General features: G+C 36.7%; 1 protein-coding gene across 1 annotated transcript in view; it reads left to right on the forward strand.

Annotated features, from left to right (window-relative positions):
* PRIM2 (DNA primase subunit 2) overlaps positions 1-26,955 on the forward strand; it is a 329,319-nt gene extending 302,364 nt beyond the window's left edge. Inside the window, exons 16-17 of the mRNA XM_032299377.1 lie at positions 16,640-16,708; positions 24,784-26,955. Coding sequence (XP_032155268.1) covers positions 16,640-16,708; positions 24,784-25,008 — 294 coding nt within the window. The 3' untranslated portion in view covers positions 25,009-26,955. The remainder of the gene's footprint in view (positions 1-16,639; positions 16,709-24,783) is intronic.
* The last annotated feature ends 477 nt before the right edge of the window (positions 26,956-27,432 follow it).

A 27,432-nucleotide genomic window follows, 5' to 3' on the forward strand; every position in this document is an offset into this window, starting at 1 on the left:
AAAGCAAGGGTGGCAATCCTAGTCTCTGATAAAACGGACTTCAAACCAACAAAGATCAAAAGAGACAAACAAAGGCATTACATAGGTAAAAAGATCAATACAACAAGAAGAGCTAACTATCCTAAATATATATGCACCTAATACAGGAGCACCCAGATACATAAAGCAAGTTTTTAACGGCCTACAAAGAGACTTAGACTCCCACACAATAATATTGGGAGACTTTAACACTCCAGTGTCAATATTAGATCAACAAGACAGAAAGTCAACAAGGAAATCCAGGACTTGAACACAGATCTGGACCAAGCGGACCTAATAGATATTTACAGAATTCTCTACCCCAAATCCACTGAATATACATTCCTCTAAGCACCACATCATACTTTAAAGTCGACCAAATAATTGGAAGTAAATCACTCCTCAGCAAATGCAAAAGAATGGAAATAATCACAAACAGTCTCTTAGACCACCGTGCAATCAAACTAGAACTCAGGATTAAGAAACTAACTCAGAACCACACAACTCATGGAAACTGAACCACTGGCTCCTGAATGTCGACTGGATTAAAAATGAAAGGAAGACAGAAATAAAGATGTTCATCAAAACCATCAAGAATTAAGACACAACATACCAGAATCTCTGGGACACATTTAAAGCAGTGTATAGAGGGAAATTTATAGCAATAAATTCCTATAGAAGCAAGGAAATGTCTGAAATCGGCACCCTATCATCAAAATTGAAAGAGCTAGAGGAGCAAGATCAAAAAAACTCAAAAGCTAGTAGAAGACAAGAAATAACTAAGATCAGAGCAGAACTGAAGGAGATGGAGACATAAAACACCTTTCAAAAAACCAACAAATCCAGGAGCTGGTTTTTTGAAAAGATCAACAAAATAGATGGCTAGCCAGACTAATAAAAAAGAAAAGAGAGGAGAATCAAATAGATGCAATAAAAAACGATAAAGGGGACATCACCACTGATTCCACAGAAATACAGACTACCATCAGAGATTACTACAAACAACTCTATGCACACAAACCAGTAAATCAGGAATAAATGGAAAAATTCCTGGACACTTGCAACCTCCCGAGCCTAAACCAGGAAGAAGTTGAAACCCTTAATAGACCAATAATAGGGGCTGAAGTTGAAGCAGCAATTAATAGCCTAACAACCAAAAAATGTCCAGGTCAAGACGGGTTTACAGCCGAATTCTACCAGACGTACAAAGAGTAGCTGGTACCATTCCTTCTGAAACTATTCCAAACAATACAAAAAGAGGGAATCCTCCCTAACTCATTTTATGAGACCAACATCATCCTGATACCAAAACCAGGCAGGGACTCAACAAAAAAAAGAAATCTTCAGGCCAATATCCATGATGAACATCGATGCAAAAATCTTCAATAAAATACGGGCAAACCAATTGCAAGAGTAAATCAAAAAGCTTACTCATCGTGACCAAGTGGACTTCATCCCAGGGATGCAAGGCTGGTTCAACATACACAAGTCCATAAACATATGCCATCACAAAACCAAAGGCAAAAACCACATAATTGTCTCAATAGATGCAGAGAAGGCCTTCAGCAAAATTCAGTAGCCCTTTATGCTAAAAATCCCTCAATAAACTAGGTATCGATGGAACATATCACAAAATAATACAGCTATTTATGACAAAGCCACAGCCAATATCATACTGAGTGGGCAAAAACTGGAAGCATTCCCTTTGAAATTTGGCACTAGGCAAGGATGCCCTCTCTCACCACTCCTATTCAATATAGTAATGGAAGTTCTAGCCAGAGCAGTCAGGCAAGAAAAAGAATTAAAGGGTATTCAATTAGGAAAGGAGGAAGTCAAATTGTCTCTATTTGTAGATGACATGATTGTATATTTAGAAGACCCCATTGTCTCAGCCCAAAATCTGAAACTGATAAGCAACTTCAGCAAAGTCTCAGGATACAAAATCAATGTGCAGAAATCACAAGCATTTCTATACACCAACAACAAAGAGCCAAATCAAAAGCAAACTCCCATTCACAATTGCTACAAAGAGTAAAATACCTTGGAAGACAACTAACGAAGGATGTAAAGGACCTCTTCAAGGAAAACTAGGCACCACTGCTCTAGGAAATAAGAGAGGACACAAACAAATGGAAAAACATTCCATGCTCATGGTTAGGAAGAATCAGTATCGTGAAAATGGCCATATTGCCCAAAGTAACTTATAGATTCAATGCTGTCCCCATCAAGCTACCAATGACCTTCTTCACCAAACTGGAAAAAACCACTTCAAACTTTATGTGGAACCAAAAGAGAGCCTGCAGAGCCAAAACAATCCTAAACAAAAAGAACAAAGCTGGCGGCATCACACTGCCTGACTTCAAAATATACTACAAGTCCACAGTAATCAAAACAGCATGGTACTGGTATCAAAACAGAGATACAGACCAGTGGAACAAAACAGAGGCCTTGGAAGCAGCACCACACATCCACAATCATCTGATCTTTGACAAACCTGCCAAAAACCAGCAATGGGGAAAGGATTTTCTGTTTAATAAATGGTGTTGGGAAATCTGGCTAGCCATGTGTAGAAAGCAGAAACTGGACCCCTTCCTGACACCTTACACTACAATTACTCCAGATGGATTAAAGATCTAAACATAAGACCTAACACCATAAAAGCTCTAGAAGAAAACCTAGGCAAAACCATTCAGGACATCCGCATAGGCAAGGATTTCATGACTAAAATACCAAAAGCATTGGCAACAAAAGCCAAAATAGACAAATCGGATTTAATGAAACTTCAGAGCTTCTGTACAGCAAAAGAAACATTCATTAGAGCGAACTGGCAACCAACAGAATGGGAAAAAATTTTTGCAGTCTACCCATCTGACAAAGGGCTGATATCCAGAATCTACAAATAACTAAAACAGACTTACAAGAAAAAAATAAAGAAGCCCATTCAAAAGTGGGCAAAGGATATCAACAGACACTTTACAAAAGAAGACATACGTCAGGCCAACAAACATATAAAAAAATGCTCATCATCACTGGCCATCAGAGAAATGCAAATCAAAACCACATTGAGATACCATCCCACACCAGTTAGAATGGCGATCATTAAAAAATCTGTAGACAACAGATGCTGGAGAGGTTGTGGAAAAATAGGAACAGTTTTACACTGTTGGTGGGAGTGTAAATTAGTTCAACCATTGTGGAAGACGGTATGGCGATTCCTCAAAGACTTAGAAATAGAAATTCCATTTGACCCAGCAATCCCATTACTGGGTATATACCCAAAGGATTATAAATCATTCTATTATAAAGACACATGCACACGTATGTTCACTGCAGCGCTATTTACAATAGCAAAGACCTGAAACTAATTCACATGCCCATTAATGACAGATTGGACAAAGAAAATGTGGCACATATCACCATGGAATACTACACAGCCATAAAAACCAATGAGTTCGTGTCCTTTGTAGGGACATGGATGAATCTGGAAACCATCATTCTCAGCAAACTGACACAAGAACAGAAAATCAAACACTGCATGTTCTTACTCATAGGCGAGTGTTGAACAATGAGAACACATGGACACAGGGAGGGAGCATCATACACCAGGATCAGTTGGTGGGGGTAGGGGAGGGACACCTGAGGTTGGGGAGGGATAACATGGGGAGAAATGCCAGATATAGATGATATGAGGGATGGAGGCAGCAAACCACATTGCCACGTATGTACCTATGCAACAACCCTGCATGATCTACACATGTACCCCAGAACCTACAGTACAATTTAAAAAAAAAAAAAAACCTGGTACAAATAAAGCCATAACACGTAAAGAAATTCAGTTTTTAAAAAACCTTTATAGACTGATTAAGAAAAAGATTCAATTCATAAATGAAAAAGATTCAATTCAATTCATAATTCAATTCATTATGAGTACAATATGACATTACTACTTATGTTATAGAAATGAAAAGGGTAATAAAATAATACTATAAACAACTATACACCAACAAGGTAAATAACACAGACAAAGTAAGTAAATTTGTAGAAACACATAAACTACCAAAATTCATCCATAGTCCTTTCTTGTCTCATAACAATTTTTTTACTTAGTGTGTTTTTCCTGATATTGATATTGCCTTCCCAGCTCCCATTTGGTTACTCTCTTCATGAAATATCTTTTTGCATCCTTTAACTTTTAACCTATTATGTGTTTTGTATGTAAAGCCAGTTTCTTACAGAGAGCTGTAAGTTGATTATGTATTTTTAAACATTCTTCAATTTTTTTTCTTTTGATTGGAGCTTAACATATTTATCATTAAAATAATTACTGGTAAGAAGGATTCATTTTGGCCATTTTGCTCATTTTATTTTTTGGATGCAGAATCTTATTCTTAACCTAGGCTGGAGTGCAGTGCCGTGTTCATAGCTCACTGTAACCTTGAACTCCTACACTCAAGTTATCCTCCTGCCTCAGCCTCCTGAGTAGCTGAGATTACAAGCATCAGCTGCCATGCCAGGCATTTTGCTCATTGCTTTCAATGATGTCATGTCTTTTTGTCCCTCAGGTTCTCCATTAGTACCTTGTTTTGCAGTAAATTATTTTTTGGTAGTATGTTAACTTAGTCTGTTTTGTGATGCTATAGCAGAATACGACAGACCAGCTAATTTATAAATAAAAGAAATTTATTTCTAACAGTTATAGAGGCTGAGAAGTCCAAGGTTGAGGACCCCACCTCTGATCTGGTGCAGAGTTTCTTGTTCAGTCTTCACATTGTGGAAGAACAAGAGAACAAGCTAGCCAATTACACCTGAAGCTGTTGCTGTTTTTTTAATCTTTATAAGGGCCCTAATTCCATTAATGAGGACTAAGGCCTCATGGCCTAATCAAGTCTTAAAGGTCCAGTCTCTTAATACTACGAGATTTGCAGCACCTGAGCTTTGGAAGGGATGCATTCACACTGTAGTACCATAGTACCATTTTTATTCCTGTCATTTTCTTTGATTTATTTTTTCCCATTATTTTCTTAGTGGTTAAACCAGGGGCTGTAACTAACCTTTTAAATGTATAACAGTTTTTAATATCAACTTAGCATCGATTATATGCAAACCCCCCACTTCTATGTAGCTCTGTCCCTCCTATGTATGTTGTTGTCATGAATTACGCCTTCATACATTGTGTGCCCATTAACTTACGATTACTGTTTTATGCATCTGTCTTTTAAATCATATTAAAAAGTTAGTTACATCTCAAAAACACAATAATACTAGATTTTTAATACCTATATAGCTACCTTAGCTCGTGTTTTTTTTGAATGGCTTTGAGCTACTTTGTAGTCATCTTCCCTTTTTGCCTGAAGGATTTCCTCTAGCATTTCTTGTTGGGCAGGTCTCTTAACAACAGACGTTTTCAGCATGTGTTTACCTGGGAATTTCTTACTTTTTCCTTATTTTTGAAGGATAGTTTTGTCATATATAGGAATTTCAGTTGACAGTTTTGTTTTGTTTGAGAAGGAGCCTTACTCTGTTGCCCAGGCCGGAGTGCAGGGGCCAGATCTTGGCTCACTGCAACCTCTGCCTCCCAGGTTCAAGGGATTCTCCTGCTTCAGCCTCTGAGTAGGTAGAATTACAGTCATGTGCCACCACGCCTGGCTAATTTTTGTATTTTTAGTAGAGACAGTGTTTCACCATGTTGATCAGACTGGTCTCAAACTCCTGCCCTCAAGTGATCCACACGCCTCGGCCTCCCAAAGTGCTGGGATTACAGGCATGAGCCACTATGCCTAGCGACAGTTTTATTCTTACAGCAAGATAGTTATTTTGCTGCTTTCTGGCCTTTATAGTTTCTGCTGAGAAATTGTTAATCTTGTTGAGTATCTCTTATACTTGATGGGTCATTTCTCTCTTGCCACTTTCAAGATTCTTTTTGGCTTTTGACAGTTTATAATATTTTTTCATATGGATCTCTGTGTTAATTCTTCCTAGAGTTTGTCAACCTGCTCGGATGCATAGATTCATGTTTTTTCAAGTTTGAGAAGTTCTCAGCCACTTATCTTCAAGTATTCTCTCTGATCATTTCTCTTTTTTTTTTTGAGTGTTCCATTATGCCTATGTTGAGTACACATAAAGGACACCAAAAAAAAAAAAAAGAAAAAAGAAAAAGAAAAAGAAATGGTGTTTTGCTTGTCTCATCGGTGCTATTAATTTTTCTTCATTCTCTCTGCTCTTCAGACTGGATAATCTCAATTGACCTATTTTCAAATTTGCCGATTCTTTTTCCTGCCTGCTGAAACTGCTGTTGAAACCCTCTAGTGTATTTTTCATTTTAGTTATCCTAGTTTTCAGCTACAGAATTTCTTCCTGGTTCCTTTTTATAGTTTAATTCTCTTTATTGCTGTTTTCTATTTGTTAAGATATCATTCTCTTGATTTTCTTTAGCTTTTATTTGTAGTTTATTTTCTCCTTTTAAACATATTAAAGCCAGTTGGTTTAAAGTCTTTGTTTAGAACGTTTATGTCTGCTTTCTCTGGGACATTATGTGTAATGTCTCTCGTGATTGGGCCACACATTGTTTCTATGCATGCTTTATAACATTTTCTATTAAACTGGACATTTCAAATATACATTGCTAACCCAGAAGTCTGATTCTTCTTGTATGACCTGTCCAATGTATGACCTGTCTGCACTGTCCAATGTAAGTCACTTGTTACCTATGACTGTTTAGCAATTGAAATGTGGCTGGTCTAAATTGAGATGTATTAAAAGCAGTGGTATATTGATAAACCAACCCTCTGTGGGTGCAGCGGAAAGCCATGATTTATGTCATTTGCTGATTTCTGTGGTGTAAATATTCCTACTATAGGTACTGTGAAATTAACAATGTGGTATTACTAAAGTTTGATGGGAATAGAGTTGACTGTAAATGGGCACAATCAGCTCTCTCAAGCCAGTTTGGTTAGCTTCAGTATCCCACTAGCTGTAGTAAAATGTGCACCAAGTTTCACAGTTATAATAGTATTGAAAAAAAGCATTGCAAAATATCTCAGTAATATTTTTACATTGATTATGTTTCAAAATGACAATATTTTAGATACATTGCCTTGAATAAAATATATTACTGAAAGCAATTGTTTATTTTTGGTGTTTTAATTGTGCCTATAGAAAATCTAAAATTACAGATATGCCATATTTCTGTTGGAGAGCACTACTTGAAGTATCAAGCCTTGAGGATGTTGAGTATTTGAGTGATTAGGTTCTGTTTCTACAGTGTATTTTAGTGTTTGCTTCTGCTGTGCAATTGTGTTAGACCTATTACAACCAACACTTACTTTTACATGTTAGCCCATAAGGGAGTATAAATAAGGTATTCAAGGTTTTGATGGAACTGATATATTATTTACAAATGTATTTCCGTACTGATGTTTTTAAAACTGTCTATTTCTCATTTTAGTTTTTTTAATAGAGAAAGGGAATGTGTTTTAGAATTTTCCCTCAACATAACTACTAATGATTTTTTAAAACAAATCTAATTGGTGCTTCTAAGAAACTTAATAGTGATATTAAAACTATGAAATATGAGAAAAAATATATGCTTTTATTACCTCTTGAGAGGTTGGCTAACCTCTGCTTTTCACAGTCAAAAATTCTCAAGAAGTTAGTGACCATATTAAATCTAAAACTGGCAAATGCCTTTTAATGAAGAAATCTTTCTTTCAGAAGGGGCAGTTTAAAAGACTCAAAAGTAACTCTTTGTCAAGAAGATTTTATGACAGATAAATCTCAATGACTCTTTACTTAATGCTCATATAAATCTGAACTACCTAAAAAGTCCTATGATTTTCCTGAATAAGGGGACTTATCAATAGATGATAGTATTCAGTCTGTCTATTACTTTATGAAAAGTATCTGCTTTTAAGGGCAGCTTTTGTATCTGTTTCATCTCCAGGAGCATCTCTTCTGGTTTATGAGAACAGTAGTTTGATTGCTGCACTTAGCTTTGCTTTTCTTAGGGTTGTAGTTGAAAATGTGTAATGTTCTTGGTAAACTCAGAATTGCATTAAGGAAAAGCTGTAAAGTTGAGCATTGGAACTAGTGTCAGCAGGCCATGGTTGTACTTGTGGCTTTAAAAAAAAAAAAATCACTGAACATCTAACTTGATTTCTGTTTATATCCTTCCTTTCTTATAGACTGAAGATAAATGGTCCTTTGAAGATTATTTAATGTTCAAGGTGGTTGAAAGAAAAACCACTTTGAAAGTCAAGTAACATATGTCATTGTTAGCAAAGCCTATTAATTAAAACTTATATTCATTAAAATCGCATTCAAATGGAAAACATCATTATCATTTAATACTCTGTTGATATAGTTATACATCTTTCTTTAAGTACTATTTATTCCTTACATGAAAAACTACTGATAATCTGTGGAAGAATTTTATTCAGTCACATATGATACTGATATTTTTGTAAAGTCCAACCTAACTACCTATAATTATGAAACTATTCTAACTTGGTTCTATTTCTTGATCAGTTTTATAGAGTATACTCCCAGTGGAATCCCTGCTTCTTTTGAAGAAGCAAACTTAAGTTACCCAGAAAGTTAATTTCAGAAAATAAGTAGTTTAGATTTTTAGCCTGTGTAGCTTTAAGTCATTTCAGACGTCTTGGTGGTGTTTACTGTCAATTTGCAATGTATTTCTTGTTAGATAAAGTTTCTGTCTCTGAATTTATATTATTTTCACTTCTTAAGTGACAGATTTTAATACTAGCTTCTGTTTTCAATACCATATCTAGGAGATATGATGCATCTTTTAATAAGTGTAATCTTCTAAAGTAATTATTAAATCAGTATAAATATCTTTCATTATTTTCAAAAACATCATAGGGCATAGTGATTCTGAAGTGGCTTGCTTTTATATTAGGCCAAAAACCAGAATACTAAAGCACAGTAATAATTAGTAACTAAACCACGGTTCTCCATGTCTGTAAGCCGGCTTTACGTGTGTCTTCTCATTTGTCCTCCCTTCCCCCTAATTATCTTTCCTCTCTTCTACTCTTTCCTTCCCTCCTTGCTTGCTAAGTTTACTTAGTTGTTAATGTTTCCTAAGTGCGTAAATCCTTTAATCCAAAATGTTGGTATTAATGTGCATTGAGAAAATCATTATTTTGGGTAGCAGTTTAAATTGCTTCTCAACAATCCTTTTATCGGTACCTGACTACAGTAGAGTACTATAAGTACTTTCATAATTAACTGTAATAAAGTATGTGACATGCTTTTATAAGAATATATTTAGAGTGCCAGTTATAGAATCAGAGGGGAAAGATCTTATGCTGAAGAGGGAGCAAAAGGGAATGCCTCATATAGGAAGCAACATTTTAACTGGGTTTGAAAGCTGAGTAGGACTTTCCGCTGTGGAGGGATATAAGACAGATCAGGCCAGAGGAGCAGCATTCATTCAACATCAACAAATAATTGGGTTATGACTGTAGACATTGGGAATATAATGATGACTAAAACTTGAGAGACTTCTGCCTTGATGAAGCTGATATTTCCTTGGGGGAGACAGACTGTATTATCTGTTTATGCTGCTAATAAAGATATAGCCAAGACTAGGTACATTATAAAGGAAAAAAGGTTTAATGGACTCACAATTCCACGTGGCTTGGGAGGCCTCAGAATCATGGTGGGAGGTGAAAGGCACGTCTTACATGGCAGCAGAGGAGAGAATGAGATCCAAATGAAAGGGATTTCCTCTTATAAAACCATCATCAGATCTTGTGAGACTTATTCACTACTACAAGGAACAGTGTAGGGGAAGTCGCCTGCATAATTCAGTTATCTCCCACCGGGTCTTCCCTTCCATGACACGTGGGAATTATGGGAGCTACAATTCAAGATGAGATTTGGGCGGGGATAGAGCCAAACCATATCACAGACAAACAAGTAAGTGTAGTGAAAGAAAACTATGGCAGGATAAAGGAGAAGAATGAGACTTGTGGAGGCAACCCTATTAATTTAGATAAGGTTGTCTGGTGTGTTTTGAGGAACTCTAGTCCTGAGATCTATGAAAAATGGATTCTGAGGAGAAATTAGTTGGAGAAATGTTACCCTATTAAGTTCTACCATAAAGAAACATAGGTAATTGTGGATTAATGCCAGTTAAACAAGGTATTAGACGAGAAAACCCCCAATCATTGCTAGGATTTTGTGAGCTAAAGTTCCAAAGAGCACAATGTAGGAGAAGTTAGACTAGAGGAGGAGGAGGAGCCAGTGGCCAGGTAGGACAGGGTAGGAACCTGTGAATCATCATGCAGAGTTTGTGCCCAGCCATGCTAGGATTAGATATGGCTTCTGGAAGAGATACTCTGGTGGCAATGTGGAAGCTATCTTGAATGAAGAAAGTATAAATCAAAAATCTTTGCAATAAAAAAAGAGAATGATGAAGGCTTGAAAATAGGAGAGAAAAAGGCAGATTTTAATGACATTTGGAGATAGAATTGACTCAGATAACTTCGTTTATAGACAATAAAGAGTGAGTCCGAAAAATTCTTGACAGAAGATGTTTTAAACAAACGAAAGCACATCTTCAGGAGAGGGAAACTTGGCCCTGATCTGCCAGTAGGTGAAGGTCACAGGAGAGGTGTAAGACAGCAGCAGGTTAAACTGTGCTGAGTGTATGAGGAATGGGGGCAAAGTCATGTGTTCAAAAACGTGTAAGACTTGGCATCTCCACCACATTATCTTTTACCTTTGAAATATGGGAAGGTTAGTAATGGAGTGGAAAATAGCAGTCTGGTCTAGTTTTAAAAGGTTCAGCTTTTTAGGAAGAAGCAAGCTTGTTACCACTTTTAAATAAGACAAAACATGACCTTGAATTAGATTAGCCACATATCTAATTGGTGAGTGCAGCATACCTAGCTATACAGCCCTCTGTTCACCAAAGCCAAAGATAGGCAGGTGGCTGCAGTCTGTTGCCAGGTAATCATCTGAACCTCCTTGGCAGGCATTGAAGCAAAACAGAGAGAGGAATTTGCAGCTGGCTGGAAATATTAGAGAGTAGAGTATTAAGCAAGAGGGAAGGAATGTGTTTCAAAGTATAAAATGTTGTGTGTTTATAAAAAGAGAGAGTTCTATTTTTGTATATGTATGTGTTGTAAGTATGCATACCTATAGCTTTCCCACCAGTGTTCTGTGTCATGTATGCCCTATCAGCTGGCTGTGATCTATCACTGATTAAATCAGAAAAATATAACTTTGTTTGCTTTTTGCTCCTGAACAGCAAGGATGTCTTTGGTTAGGTACTTTATTAGAATTCTCTTACAGAAAAAAACCAAATCAGTAATTCATCTTGAGGACGAAATAGTAGATGAAGTATAATTAATACTTCTAGTAAACTTAGCAAATACCAATATGAACTTTTTTTGTGAAGATGAAAAACTGCATTGCCTTTTTTTTTTTTTTTTTTTTTTGGTCAAGACGGAGTCTCACTCTGTCATCCAGGCTGGAGTGCAGTGGCATGGTCAGAGCTCACTGCAGCCTCGACCTCCCCGACTCAAGCAAACCTCCCATCTCAGCCCCCTAAGCAGCTGGGACTACAGGCATGTGCCACCACACCTGGCTAATTTTTTGTATTTTTATTAGAGACAGGGTTTTGCCATGTTGCCTAGGCTGGTCTTGAACTCCTGGACTTAAGCGTTTTGCCTGCCCTGACCTCCCAAAGTGCTGGGATTATAGGTGTGAGCCACCACATCCAGCCTATTTTTAAAAACTCTAATATTTTTACTGGTGTACTTTATTGAACTGACAGAGAATAGTTAAAAATAAAGAGAGGCCAGGCATGGTAGCTCACACCTGTAATCCCGGCACTTTTGGGGGCCGAGCTTGCAAATTGCTTGAGGCCAAGAGTTTGAGACCAGCCTGGCCAACGTGGCAAAACCCCATCTCTACTGAAAATACAAGTATTAGCTGGGTGTTATGGTGCACACCTGAAATTCCAGCTACTTGAGAGCTGAGGCAGGAGAATCACTTGGACCTGGGAGATGGAGGTTGTGATGAGCCAAGATTGTGCCCTCCAGCCTGGGTGACAGAGTGAGACGCTGTCTCAAAAACAAAAAGAAGTTTAAAAATACAAATTACCAAAATATTGTAGTTTGCTGTCACTGCTATTCACCTTTTCTTTTCTTTTTTTTTTTTTTTTTTTGAGACGGAGTCTTGCCCTGTTGCCCAGGCTGGAGTGCAATGGTGCAATCACAGCTCTCTGTAACTTCCACCTCCCGGGTTCACGCGATTCTCCTGCCTCAGCCTCCCGAGTAGCTGCGATTGCAGATATGTGCCACCATGCCCAGCTAATTTTTGTATTTTTAGTAGAGACATGATTTCACCATGTTGGTCAGGCTGATCTTGAACTCCTGACCTCGTGATCTGCGTGCCTTGGCCTCGCAAAGTGCTGGGATTACAGGCGTGAGCCACTGTACTTGGCCGCTATTCACTTTTTCTTAGCCTTTTGATTACTGATGAACTAGATGAGAACAGTAAATGGATTGTTACACTTGACATTTCGTACTTTATCTGGAAATATTGGCATTAAAAACGAAGTCATACTGCCATTTGCATAATAATCTTAGATCTTTATAGGAGTTTTTTCTTAAAATAAAAATTCTGTGTTTTTAAATGTCTTTATTTGATAAGACTGTTTAAAATGTCTGCTATTTTTCTAAAACAGAATTAGGAAACTTCTGGCCCCAGCATCAGAATAGACCCCTGATTTCGTTTCCTCTGACCTTTGGAAAACTGTTCTTTTGGTATTAATGCTATATGCAAGAGCACCTTATAAGGTGCTCTGGTTCTTTCAGAATGGAGCATGAACACTGGAGAGTTAGTGTCAATGTTCAGTGGATGTCTTTTGTGAGCTGTGGGTTACATTTTGATGCTTACAAACCACATAAATGAAATGAAGAATTAATAATTAAGTTATGAATAAGACACTAAAATTCAGTTTCGATATAGGATCAAAATTACAAACCTGGCAAGCACCAAAATCCAAGAACAGATGCCTAAAGTGGACGGTGTGAAACAGAATTTAGGGTCAAATTTCCGTAAGATACATATACACCATAGAATACTATGTAGCCATAAAAAAGAACAAAATCATTTCCTTTATGGCAACATGGTTGTGAAACCCCATCTCTACTAAAAAAAAATTAGCTGGGTGTGGTGGCATGTGTCTGTAATGTCAGCTACTTGGGAGGCTGAGGACACAGTTTTGTTCTTTTTAAAGGTTGCATAGCATTCCATGGGGTATAGGTGTCTTGTGGAAATTTGATCCTCAATTCTGTTTCACACAGTCCACCTTAGGCATCTGTTCTTAGATTTTGGTGTTTGCCAGGTAATTTTGATCCTATATCATAAAGTGATTTTTAGTGTCTTCTTGGTCATACCTTAGTTCTTAATTCTTCATTTTCTTCACCTGATTTTTAGCTTGTATTTCTTCCCTTGGTGTCATCCAAACCATCAGCAAGTTGTATTAGCATCAACATCAAAATAGAGTTACCTGTAGAATATTTTAATATGGTGCTTAGCAGTGATGTTCATACTGGAAAAATTTAACAAAACAAAGTGCAGAAAAAGTCTCAAGTTGCACACCGTATACAAATGCTAGAACATCAGAATCACTTGGGAACATTTTGATGTCAGCAAAGTGTGTATCTAAGATGTTGCTAACGCTGAGACATGAGGTATCATACTGCTTTTTCTACACACACAAAAATCTGTTAATCATACTGTTTAGTGGCTACTAAGTGATATTTTTGGTATTTTCCATTTTTTTAATATGAAAGGTTTGTTTTCATATATTGGCATTTTCCTGAGTTTTAGAACTAGTTATTTAGGAAATCAGCTGGCAGGGCAAAGGGTTGAGTGGCATGTCATGCATTATTTTAAGACATTGGAGGACAGGTTCCTCTTGAGTATTTTCATGCAGAACACCTGATTTTAGAAATACGTTATGGCCATTAAGTAGGAAATCCTTCTGTCTCCAAATCTGACCACTTACCACCACTACTGATAACACTACCCTGGTCCATGGATCTACCATCTATTCGCTGAATTCCTGTAATAAGCTCCCTGTAAGCTCCCTGTTTCTACCTCTGTCCTTTCCAGTCTGTTCCCAGCATAGCAGGCAGAAATGAACCCTCTGTAAATGTCAGTTCACTTTAGTCCTGCACATCGTATACCGGAGTAGCTCTCCATTTTACTCCGAGAAAAAGTCAAACTTCATTCATTGGCCCACATTTTCTTTTCCTGTATCTCTGTGATATAGATCATAATCTGAAATGAAACTGTGTATTCCTTAGTTGGATTTTTTGAGTAATGTTTCATGTTTTCTATCTTAATTTTAAAAGCACGTAAGTTGTCTTCCTTTAAAAGAAAAATTATTGATTTGTATGTGATTTTAAAAATTCTTTCTGCATTTAATGGCCCTCACCCTCAGGAAACAGATACCCCAATTTAAATGTTTCCTCATTTCTGAAATGAAGATAAAAGTATCTACCAGTGGTACCTGCTTACCTCAAAAACCTCTATTGCCTTTTTTTCTCATCACATCTTTACATATTTACAGAAACCGTTGTTTATCTCAAATATGCTGGGACATGTTTAAAATCGTTTTAGCTATTCTGATCGTGGCTGAATGGTTTGTTTATAGATTTGCAAGCAGATTTCAAATAAAAATTCATCCTAGTAAGATAAAACAAAAATAAAAGTAAATTATTTTTGTTAAGGAAGATCCTTCTCTGTGTTGGGGTCAGGTCAGGGGAAGACTGTAGTGTGATTAATCTAAACTTAATTTTTATATGGAACCTAAAATTTGCAATCTGTTTTTCTCACATCCTGTGGCTTTTCAGTTTTCTTTAGTAAGTTTTTTACACATGTGGATTACCCAGCTACATTTTTTAGTATGATGATTTATAAGTATTTCTTTATAGCATGTTTTCCAAACATATACACACACACACACACACACACACACACACACACACACACATACATAAAATATTTACATATTTACTTTTTACATGGTTTGGCTTTTTTATTTCTGTGAATTCATTTCCATCTCAGGTAATTTATGGCATTATCTAAAGCTTAAATTTATGTTTGAAGTCTTCACTTTTCCAGAACTCTAATTCAGATATTAATATATTATTATAGATATTTGTTAATAATTATTAGCAAGTTTATCTCATCACAATTTGAAAACCGGTGTGTAAGAACATCAGACAGTATGGACTCAGAGTGTTAGCATTACTTGGAAAACTTTCAGAATAAATTTAAAAATGAAGTCTCATTTTCAATTGATTAAATTTTCATTTTTGCTCCAATAATTCAAGAAAAGTAGACAGGCCAGATAGGCAGACCTGTAGAATCCTGGGCTTTGTAGTTGGCTGGAAGTTACATAGGTCTTTCATATATGATTTAATAAAAGGTGATACAAAATTCAGAAATGTAATCTATAAGACAATCAGAGAAAAACAATTTTTGAAGCACATTCTTGTCAGTATTCCATAATGCCTGTTCTGTAACTGTAATTTTTTTGTGTATCTGTCAGATAATGTAAAGCTATATTCAATAATGAGGATAGTAGGAATTTGAGACCCCATGTTGCTTTCTTTTTGTGACAGGAAGGTCAGCCTTTTAAAACACACACACACACAGACACACACACACACACACACACACACAAAGAAATGGAAATTAACATTTCTCCAGAATTATTAAGTTTCCCGTCATTTTAGGTTATCTCTTAATTCCAGCATTTTACTGTATTTGATAAATAGGCCAAATATGTGTTTTATTTATTTGGGGGCTTGTGGGAGGCAATGAAACTTTACAAATTTCAACTGACACTGCACTCTGCTGATAAGGATGGGAGTTTGCACCGCTCTGAAGAGATTACATGAAGCAGAATTGGAAAGCAAATTGTATTTACAAAAGATAGGATGATGTTCCTAATAGGTGTTCAGAATAGACTATTCACTCTCATATTCTGCTGAGCTTTACTAGAAATAACTTCATTTCAAAAAGGACAAATCTCACTGAAGGTAAAAGCGTTCCCTCTTCACAGATACTTGTCCGAAAGGGTTTACATTAAATTTTCCTGATGGGCGCACAGCAGTATTTTCTGCTATATCTGTATAAACTATTAATGTGGAAAATAAAATTAAGTAGTATACTTGATTGCTTCATGCACCAACCATTAGATTACTAGATTTCTATCTACAGTTTTGGGAGAGATGTTGGAATATGATGTTCTGACAATAACTGTCAAAGTCATCGTACCAAGATCTGTTTTCATCTTGTTGGTGAGGTAAAGTTATTAAAATGCACAGTTGGTAGGTCAGAAAGATCATTGACTATCTCTTGTCATCTGTGGTTTAATGCTGACCTAAACCACTACTGTGTAATGTCAGAATTATCACTGTGTCCAGGCTGCAGAACTATAGCATGCTACATGATTTATTGCATTTCCTGTCTGGAATGAAGATTATGAAAAGGCCCACAACTGTGAGCTACAGTGGTTTAGAAAAAAATTTAATTTCTAATTTTTATTTCTCTTTTTCCTCATTCATTTTAGATTTTGGATTTAGTAAAGGGAACGCATTACCAAGTAGCCTGTCAGAAATACTTTGAGATGATACATAATGTAAGTATATATGTATTTTTTTTACGTTATATCCTAATTCTTTGTCTTTTGTTACAGTGTCACATTCAGGGTTTTTAGTTGCAGCAATGGAAACCACTCTATTTTCAGCAGAAAGGGGGATTGCATGGTGTTAGGTAACTTATAGCATTTACCGAAGGACCAGACAACTAAGCTTGGATGCTGCAAAACCAGGAATATTTTGTAACTAGGAGAAACTACATCGTGAGAAAATCTTGACTGCAGCTGTCACCCACCACTCCCTATCTGAGGATGAGACCAAGGGTCAATAAAGGTTTTCTGTAAAGAGTAGAGTGTAAAAATTTTAGGCTTCACAGTCCATATGGTCTGTGTCACAGCTACTCAGCCTTACTGTTGTAGTGCAAAAGCAGCCATAGAAACATGCAAATGAACGGGCATGACTGTTGATCCACTAGAACTTTATTTATAAAATTAGGTAGTAGACCCAGTTTGACCCATGGCCCTAGATTTGCCAACCTCTAGACTAGATCTGGAACCTCTGCCATAGGTACCTAGAAGAACCAAAGGCTTTTGCAATCTTCCATGCAGAAAATCTGATCATTCATTCATTTAAAGATGGAGTCTTGCTCTGTTGCCCAGGCTGGAGTGTAGTGGTGCAATCTCGGCTCACTGCAACCTCCGCCTCTGGGTCTAAGCAATTCTCCTGCCTCAGCCTCCCAAGTAGCTGGGATTACAGGCACATACCACCATGCCCAGCTAATTTTTTGTGTTTTTAGTAGAGACGGGGTTTCACAATGTTAGCCAGGATGGTCACAATCTCCTGACCTTGTGATCCACCCCCCTCAGCCTCCCAAAGTGCTAGGCTTACAGCTGTGAGCCACTGCACCCAGCCTGCCACCTGATGTTACTGTGATCTACTTCCCAAGTCTCATAGTTATCTGCATGGCAAAACCTAGATTGCATGTGGACCCCTAACTATAAAGGAGTCAGGGAAATGTGTTTGGTTTTTATCTTGGCAGTTTCCTTAGTACAAAAAAACCTGCTTGGTTATTGGAGTAAGTGTGGAATGACCCAGTCTGGCACAGAATAGATTTTGAAGTGTGTAAAGCCAGTGTCACAAACTCAGAGGCCTACAGAGATGGGGCAAATAACCCCAGTAAGTGAAGCTGCCTGAGATTAATATCAGAGAGTATGGTAGAATTATGGTGCACAGAAGACGTTATGCCCTATTAGAGGCATTCACATTGACAAACACTGAAGATGTAATGCCCTGTCAGAGGCATTCACATTGACAAATTGTGATGCCCTCTGCAGGCCCACAACACATATCTACAAGTCCAGTTCTGCCCTCTCTGGCCCCTAAGTTTGCATCCACTGATCTTGAGCCTGGATTTCTAACCTCAGAAAGACATCCAAGAATGGACTTTGGAGATGTTTGTACTTCTTGAAACATTTTGTCTCTAAGTACATATGTGCATTTTTCTGGGGTCCATGGTGTTTATTACAGATCCATGACCCTCCCCGAAAAAGAAGCTGCATTTCTTGAAATCATCATCAGCTGCCATGCTAAAGTTTTACAATTATTTTTATGTTTTCTGTTTAGTTGTTACAAAGTAGTTTTTCTGTTATGGTTATATAATTTTAGAATTTCTTACTTGATAAAATATATCTCATAGGAAAAACCTATTATATTAGCAATAATAATTAAAATAATAAAAGTAATACCAGCCAATATCTACAGAACCCTTAATGCAGTGATCCCCAACCTTTCTGGCACCATGTACCAGTTTCAGGGAAGAAAATTTTTCCATGGACTGACAGGGGCTGGTGGGAGGCCGCATGAGATTATCATGGTAAGCACACAACCTAGATCCCTTGCATACGTGGTTCACAATAGGGTTTGCACCACCATGGCAATCTAAGAAATATGAAATATGAGACCTGCTGATTTGATAGGAGGTGGCGCTTAGGCAGTGATGCAAATGATGGGGAGTGGCTGTAAATAGAGATGAAGCTCCACTCACCAACTGCACCATCTTCTGCTGTGCGGCCCAATTCCTAACAGGCCTTGGACTGGTACTAGTCTGTGGCCAAGGGGGTCAGGAACCCCTGCCTTAATGTGTACCAGGCACAGCACTAAAATTTTTGAATGCATTAATTAGCTCTTTTGATTGACACTACAGCAAGATACTATACGTATATATCCCTGTCTGTGAATAAAATTTGTTAAACAACCTGTGTAGGGTCATATTACTTATAGCAAATGGAACTTAGATTTAAATTCCAGCCGTCTAACTCACCTAAAGCTTGTGTGCCTAACGATGACTGTGCTGCCCTATGGTATTTGGAACTAAATTTGTTATAATGACAGTAGAGGTAATTGGCATTTTCCTGTTTATCTTCATAGCATGGTAAACATGGAGGGACTTTACAGATCTTCTGATCCAACCATACCAAAAACAACAGATGCCTAACTTGCCTTACATGCTGTAATTGGTCAATAGAAGATCTACAGCTAGAACCCCAGTCTGTTGTGGGTTCTTGTCCTCTTTCTTCTACACCTAACTTTTGAAACTGTTATTCTTATTTAAGAACTTTTTTTAAACAAAATTTCAAGGAGTAAACATCAAGAAAATAGTAAGCAACAAAAAACCTCGTTATTTTTATCACAGTAGGAATCTCGCCAGATAAGCCATGTTTGCTATTCTCAACACCAGGTTTGAATGACTCACTCTCTCGAAGACTGCATTCCTTAATTTGCTTGGTCAGCTTGGGAGTTGTAATTTCATATGTGTTCTTTTAGTCATTTGGGACCCTTTTAATTAAGAGGCCTCAGAACTTTCACAAATAAGGTCTGTTATCCAATCTCTTTCCTTTTTATAAGAATAAAATAGGAAAATTAGATTTAAACATTGAGTTTGTGGTATAATCACCAAAAAGTAAGGTGTGGTTTTTCTTTTAGTTCTCAAGTCTGCTTCTGTATTATCTCTCCTATTGATTATTCCCACGTGTATTGCTACTATTGCCAATTTTTAAAACTTGTCTTCGATTAATGAAGATATTGGAAAGTTGTATATCTAAATCCCCTCACATACAGAAATAGTCTAACTTAAACCATGTATAAATCAACAAAATAAAAAGGCTATTTATATTCACTAGCTCTCTATAGATTTTTAGATGTGAATATCCTCCTTCATTTATGATTTTTTCTAATTTAATTTAAAAATGGAATCTGTTTTAATTGTCAGGTTTCTGCCATCCTAACCTCTCCCCCAAATAAAACTTTATGTTTATTTTCCCGAAGCCTCTGTGATCAAACTCACTTAAATGAAAGTTTTGAAAATGAACCAGTTAATTGATACCATTTGCAGCAGCACTATGATAGTTCCATATGGCTTTTTTGGTAATACCAGCTGCCTCATTATAAGCTGTCATTGCAAAACCTCTTGATTAAAACCCAAATATCCCATAGGTAAAACAATATTGCTTTCATTCCTTCAAAATCTACATTTGCAGTGGCAGAAATATGAGACCCAAGTTTGTGTCAAGGTCACTGTGTGCAGAATGTGCTGATTCTAACCAAATGTTTGAGAGAGATTCATTTAGTAGATTTCAAAAGCTGGCCTGCTTGAAATCTGTTTTCCTCTGTATTTTTAGGGTCAGTGTTTAAGATAATTTTATGCTAATAGTATATTCTTTACTTTCTGCTTGTTCCACGTATAAATGAAAACGTTAGGCTAACCACTCAATTTTAATAGAAAATAATGTTTTCAGAGGTAGACCCCTTTGGACACTGAGAAACTGGGTACTTACTTTCCAAATGGCTGAGCATAATTTTTCCCTACCATATAAATCTCTAGAGAAATCTTATTAAAACCTATCACAGTTTCCTGCAATCTTAAACAGGATATATGCAATACAATTAAGCCTTTTTATAATAACTCAGGGTCATCATTATGGATATCAGTTAGAATGCTGGGCTAGAAGCCACCATCATCTCACTTGGATCGCTGCAATAGCGTCCTAACTCATTTCCCAGCATCTACGCATGCCCCATTCCAATTCTTTCTCCTCCACACAGCTGCTGAAGTGATCTTTAAAATAGAGGAATCTGATCATTTCAGTAACCTGCTTTTTAAAAACCTTTAATGGTTTCCTATTTCTCTTAAGATGAAATCTAAAATTTATAATGTATCCATTCCACCCACCTTCCTCTAGATCCCTGAACATGTTTCAGATCCTTTACAGGACTTTGGATCTGAAACACTATGACCAAGCGAGTGTGGTAGAATGCAAACACTTCACAGAATTTTCCTGTCTCAATACCTAAAATAAGGCACAAAACGTAATTTTAAAAATCAACAACCATAAAGACAAACATCACTGATAGCAACCAAAAAAGAAAAGGGGCAAGGAAAGAAACACAAGTCGTAGTAGACAAAGTCATGAAAATGCTCACTTAATATTTCCAAACAAGGAGTAAAGGAAATAGCTGCTGACTCGAGCAGAAATAAGTGAAATGGAGGATTTAGATGTGGATGCCTCTTTTTCGCTCTTCCTTTATCTAATTCTATTTAGTTTATGCTCTTCCCCTTCCCCCACACACAGAAAACCCCTAAGTTTATTTTTCTAAACAAGACAAAAGGAAACTGAGTGACAGCCATATACACTTCCTTTAAAAATGAAAGAAATGCTCAGAACACAAATAACTCATCCTAGAAGAAAACAGAACTCTATAAAAAGGAAACTTCATAATCTCATTTTGTTATCAAGCAACTTAATAGATCACAATGAGCTTAAAAAAATTAGTTAAGGACAACTGCAGATCAAGAAAAAGGAGAAACAGCATCACAAAGCCATGGCACAGATGGCCCTTGGCACTGTTTTAATAGTTAATTAAAAATATTAATTAAAATGGGGATTCATTAAACATATGCACATACCTTAAATATGGTATCTTGAAGTTAAGACGCTTAAATGGCATTTATTTGTTAGGGCAAGGTATTTTGAGCATAGTATAGTGCTTGGAATTTGATTTTATCTTTCTCTCATAAACAGTACCCATAATACAGCATCAACAATTTCCAACTTGGATTCCTTAAAGTAGAAAAGGAACTTGATATATACAAAGCAATAGGATCTTTCTCCCTACCCTCCTATGAATTCAACTTCTTTTTTTAAAAAGTAACTTGCCTTTCTTGAGTCTTTAAAAAGCATTTAATTTGGATTTCATAGAACTAAGAACTCTATTTTACATTCATATTTCTTTGCTTTTCCCATGGCAACCCTCTGACCTAACACTATAATTATCTCCATTTCATAGATGAAGAAACTCAGACTTTAAAAAGATTATCCTATTTCATTTTGTCCACATTGAAGTCTAATAAATGTATTGAAAACTGACAACTTGAAGCAAGGTGTAGAAAATCCCCAACATATTATTATGGCATAAGGTTTTAGGTTATTTTTCATAAGATAATACAACTATGTTTTTATAATCTTTATAGCCAAGTTTATCTCTAGAAATAAAATTTATAGTGGGAATATCATTATCAGTTTGATTTTGCATACAATCTCTTAAAACAGATTTCAGAGCAACTAATGACCTAGTCAAAAAGCCTGAATATTAAATCAGACAAAACCAGTTATTAATTCCATGACTGAATAAATTCCTTAGGCCTCTGTACATGGAGGAGATTCAATTTAATGGACTCCCCAAGGTCTTTCTAATCTCTAATTTTCTGTTTACAATCTATAAAGCCTTCTGATTAAAATGTATTAGACAATAAATTTACTTTTTGTGAAACACATTGCAAAATGCAAAATTTATATTGGATTTCCCAGTTTTTATTGAATGGGGTGAATATAGAATATAATAAAGAAGTTCATAAATGATCCCATTGTTAATAATATACAACATTCAGGAAACATTTTGAAGTCAAGCAGCTAAGTTAAAAAGAAAAAAGCAAAATAAAAATTTTTTCTTAACGATCTGTAACTTGTAAAATCAGTCTCTGTACTATCCATCAGTTACACACTGGAATTATTGTAAAATTATCAGCCTAACATGTATTAACAACTGGCAAAAAAGAATCTGAGATTCCTGGGATGCTTAAATAAGTATTAGCAGAAAAGACGTGTCTCTGTCTGTTGGTCTGTCTACCAGTAGGGTTCATGCCGGACCATAACAGCAACCCCCTTTTCCCTGGCCAATTGATTTTAATCTACTATAAAATTATACATAGTTTTAATCGTGCCGCATCTCTGTTTAAGGGTTTTTCATGACTCTTTGTTGCATAGAGAATTAGGTCTTGACCACTTATCCTGGTTTTCAAGGCCGTCTCAGGCTAGCCCCGCCTGTCTTTCCAACCTCATTCCTTATTGTTTTTTTGTATGTGCCTTTCATACCAAGCTATGTGAACTATTTATTATTTGCTTTCCCAGGGCATTACCTCTTTACCATGCTCACGTGGTCCTGCTGCAAATATTTCCCTTCCTCTCATCATCCCAGCTTTTCACTCTCTCCGTCTTTCCAGAACCAACTCAAATAGCACTTCCCTGTCAAAGCCCTCCTTGATCTCCCCAGCTGAAATTTCTCTCTATCATAGAGTGTAATAGGCCTTTATCTGTGACCGTTATCACTTCTCCATTCTTGGTAGAAGTTTTTAAGTATATGACTTACTGAGCTGGAAATTTGAGTTAGTCAAATGCATTCCTGTATGCTGAAAAGCAAATAGCTTATAACACAGTCTTTAATATAGTAAGTCTTTAATTAAATATGCAGAATTATCACTGGTATACACTATTTCTGGGTTCACCTCACCAGATATTTACTAGATACCTACAGTGTGCAAGTCATTACAGTACAAAGGGTGAAATGTAAAAAGATTAGTTAATACAAGACAGATGAACAAAACAAATGGAATGACTTCTCAGTCTCCAAAAACTTGATAAATGAAAATACCGTCAAAGAAACCCATCCAACCAGTCACTCACTTAAGCAAAATGATCTTTTTGTTGTCAACTCCAGCTGCAGAAGGCGGAAATGCAGGGATTTGAGACTGTAGAAGGCAAAACTGCATGTAAGGAGAGATGCTACAGTGATAATTTGAAATGATACTCAAAATTAAAGTTTAATGATAGTCTTTGTAAAAAATAACAAATTATGAACTAGGCATGTTTGTGTTCAGTCACAGTGAAAATTACAAGAAGAGATTTAATATAAAGAGACCAAGGAAAGGCCAAGATTAGAATGAAGAATTACACTGACTTAGATTGCTTTTTCAGTTTATATCATACTAAATGAGATTGTATATGCCAGACTTACAAGTAAGTTCTAAAACACAAGTGCTATCAGGGACCAGTATCAAAATGATCAAAAGTGATTTTACGATCACTTAAACCCCACAAATATTTATTGGCCTCTAATGTGGTAGGCCTTTTGCTTGGAACTGGGGATACAATAATGAATCACACAGGTCCCTAATCTGTGCCTAACACGCAATGTCACACACACACACACACACACATACACACACACACACACACGTTTGTATTTCAAACATATGTTTATGGTTTTCTACTTTTTTTATTTGGAGGTAATTGTCAACCAGAATTGGTAATGGTTTGGGTATTGCCAGAACGGAGGGCATGGTGTAGATGGGGGTGGGGGTTGGCGGGGGCGGGGGTGAGAGAAAGGTGTCTAGTATTCCCCAAGGGTGAATGGTGATTCCAGTCCCTGAAAGCAAAGGTTGGGCAGAGGGGCAAGGACATGTTTCCTATTGGGTTGAGCTGCCTTTGAGCCATCTTAGATGTTGAGTAGGTGTTGGATATGGGACTGAAACTAGATAGGGAACTGGAGCCAAACACAGGCTCAGGCTAGAAATATAAACGCAGGAACCTTTAATGTTTGGGTAGTGGTTAACACTATCTTTGAATGAAATGGTGTAAGTAGTGAATTAAGTGTTAGAATGTGAACAACCAGAATCCATGTTTCAGGTATTAAGTTTTGAACAAGGACTAGAACAGTTTTTGAAACTCATGTGTTCATAGTTTTGCTATATATTAATGCAATATAAATTTCCTTCCTCGTACAGGTGGATGATTGCGGCTTTTCTTTGAATCATCCTAATCAGTTCTTTTGTGAGAGCCAACGTATTCTAAATGGTGGTAAAGACATAAAGAAGGAACCCATCCAACCAGAAACTTCTCAACCCAAACCAAGTATCCAGAAAACCAAGGATGCATCATCTGCTCTGGCGTCTTTAAATTCCTCTATGGAAATGGATATAGAAGGACTAGAAGATTACTTTAATGAATGATTTTTAGGCAATTTAGTAACCCTTTTTCCTCAATAGCTTTCATTTCCTGTTTGTAAGATTTCACCTTCTTTGTAACTGAAAAAAGATTTCACTCTGTCACCCAGGCTGGAGTGCAGTGGCACAGTCACAGCTGATTGCAGCCTTAACCTTCCCAGCTCAAGTGGTCCTCCTGCCTCAGCCTCCTGAGCAGTTGGGACCACTGATGTGTACCCCATACCCAGCTAATTAAAAAAAATTTTTTTTTTGTAGAGATGGAGGGCTCCCTCTGTTGCCCAGGTAGATCTCAAACTCGGGGGCTCAAGCGATCCTCACACCTCAGCCTCCCAAAGTGCTGGTAATACAGGTGTGAGCCACTGTGCCTGGCCTTTTTCTTTTTTTAATCTTTTTGTTTAACTTCTCTCTTTACTGCATTCCAGTCCATCTACATGTATGCATACATTTATTAGGAAAGCAGGTTTGAGGTAAAAACAAAGACCTTCACTGTATTTTGCTTTGACAGAAGAAAAGAGGAAGAGTTTCTGTTAAAATCTATCAATCACTTGAATGGTGCCATTTAAGTCCTGTTCTAGGAGATAAAAATAGCTTTGGGGACTGGTTAAAGTCCCCCAGAAACTGTAATAAAGTTAAGAACAAATTTGATTTTAAGTCTTATCACTTTGTAATTTTGACTCAGTCCTTTTCTGGACCATTTTTGTTAATATCAAAGTGTACATGACAGTGTTTGTGTATAATTGGGAGAGCGTATTATGTCATAACAGATTGGACATTACCTCAGCTTTTAAAGTAGTAATTTGGAATATCCAACACACTGCTAATCACCAATGAAGATTTTAAATGTTTTTCTTTCTTTTTTTGGCCTACTTGTGGTTATTGTACATCAGGCACCTTTGAGAGGCAGCAAGCTCTCCTGAGTGAACTGTGTCTTGGGAATTAAAAGAAATAAGAGTTTGTATAGCTTATATTTATTAAGGAATGACAGGAATATTTTATTATGTAAAATAATGGCACACCTTGTCTGCTGCCATTACTCTGGGGGCAGGTTCCTGAAGAATGGACAATTACCAAGCAAGAAGGTTGTACATCTAAAGTGTTTATTTTACCATCCAACTTCCATACCTTATTACTCCTGTAGTTGTTGTCAACTACCAAATAGATTCAGTAAATTAACTTCAATAATGAATATTCTGATACTTATAGTAACCGCCTCCTTTCAGTGCCAGCAATAGAATTTAACAAATGTGGATGATTACAGACATATGGGATCAGTGCCCTGTTCTCTCTGCCAAGGAGGTAAGTTGAGGTTGATGGTCCCTGGCACGTACGCCTTGTAGGGCAGTCGTGGTTGCCCTTGTCTAACTAAGGATTTCCTCCCGGGACTCTCCTCACTCACCAAGAGGATTTGGGGTGCTCAGGAAATCCGGTTTGAAGCATAGTTCTTCCTCATCTGTTACCTTGGAGTGTGTGAAAAATATTAGTCTATTTCTGTCTTCTTTTCCTGTAAAGAGGGATACTTATTTTATCCTTTTGAATCAGATACTAACTAAATTGAAAAGAGGACACTGTATCAGAAAACTAGACTGTTAGAAGCACCATGTTTTCAATCATGTGATAAACCATCAAGATGAAAAGGATTAAATAGCATCAGATCATCAGAAACTAAAAATGTCAACTAATTGAGTTTTTATTTTAGGCTTCTGAGTCAAAAATTTCTTGGAATATTTAGCAACATATAGTTAAATGAGATACTATCTAAACTTTCACTTGTCTTGGTGAATTATTATTACCTAGTTCAGAAAATAGTATTATTCCACTACAAATTACACCTATAAATCTCCGCCTTCTGAAACCATCTGCTACTCCCTTCATCATTTGTAGTTCTCAACAGGAATCTGATGATGGCCTACCACTTGATCCATGGACTGCAAAACCACAAGTCCTTAAAAAAAAGAACAAATGCTACCTGGAGTTGTTTTAACCACAGAATTAAGTTAGCTTTAGAAAGCCAAGCATAGAAATGTAGGTCTTCATTGTATTAAAAGGGAGATATTAGAAGCACTCTCGCCACTGTAGTTCAATGAGAAATTTTATGATAGAATGTTTTGTATCTGGTAACGTTTAGCAAGGCTGTCTTTTTCTACTGCTTCATGTTCTCCTTTTATGAAGCCTGTGCTCCCACCAGCTGAAAGGACAGGGTCATTAACGGCATGGTAGATGTAGCTTAGGGGACTATTGATTTTATACTGGCAGCCCCAGGAATTTGTGTCATCCTACTTGAATGTTTTATATGTGTCTGGTCCAACTCCAAAATAACACTAGTTTAAATATTAGTTGTTTTACAGGTTCAATTTATTCATAATAAGGTTTGATCTCCTGTCACGTATTATACAGAAGAATATACAAACATTCTGTGAAGTCTATAGATTA

Source organism: Sapajus apella, unplaced genomic scaffold, assembly GCF_009761245.1.
Source record: "Sapajus apella isolate SASKATOON/1434 unplaced genomic scaffold, GSC_monkey_1.0 scaffold41, whole genome shotgun sequence".
NCBI classification, from domain to species: domain Eukaryota; kingdom Metazoa; phylum Chordata; class Mammalia; order Primates; family Cebidae; genus Sapajus; species Sapajus apella.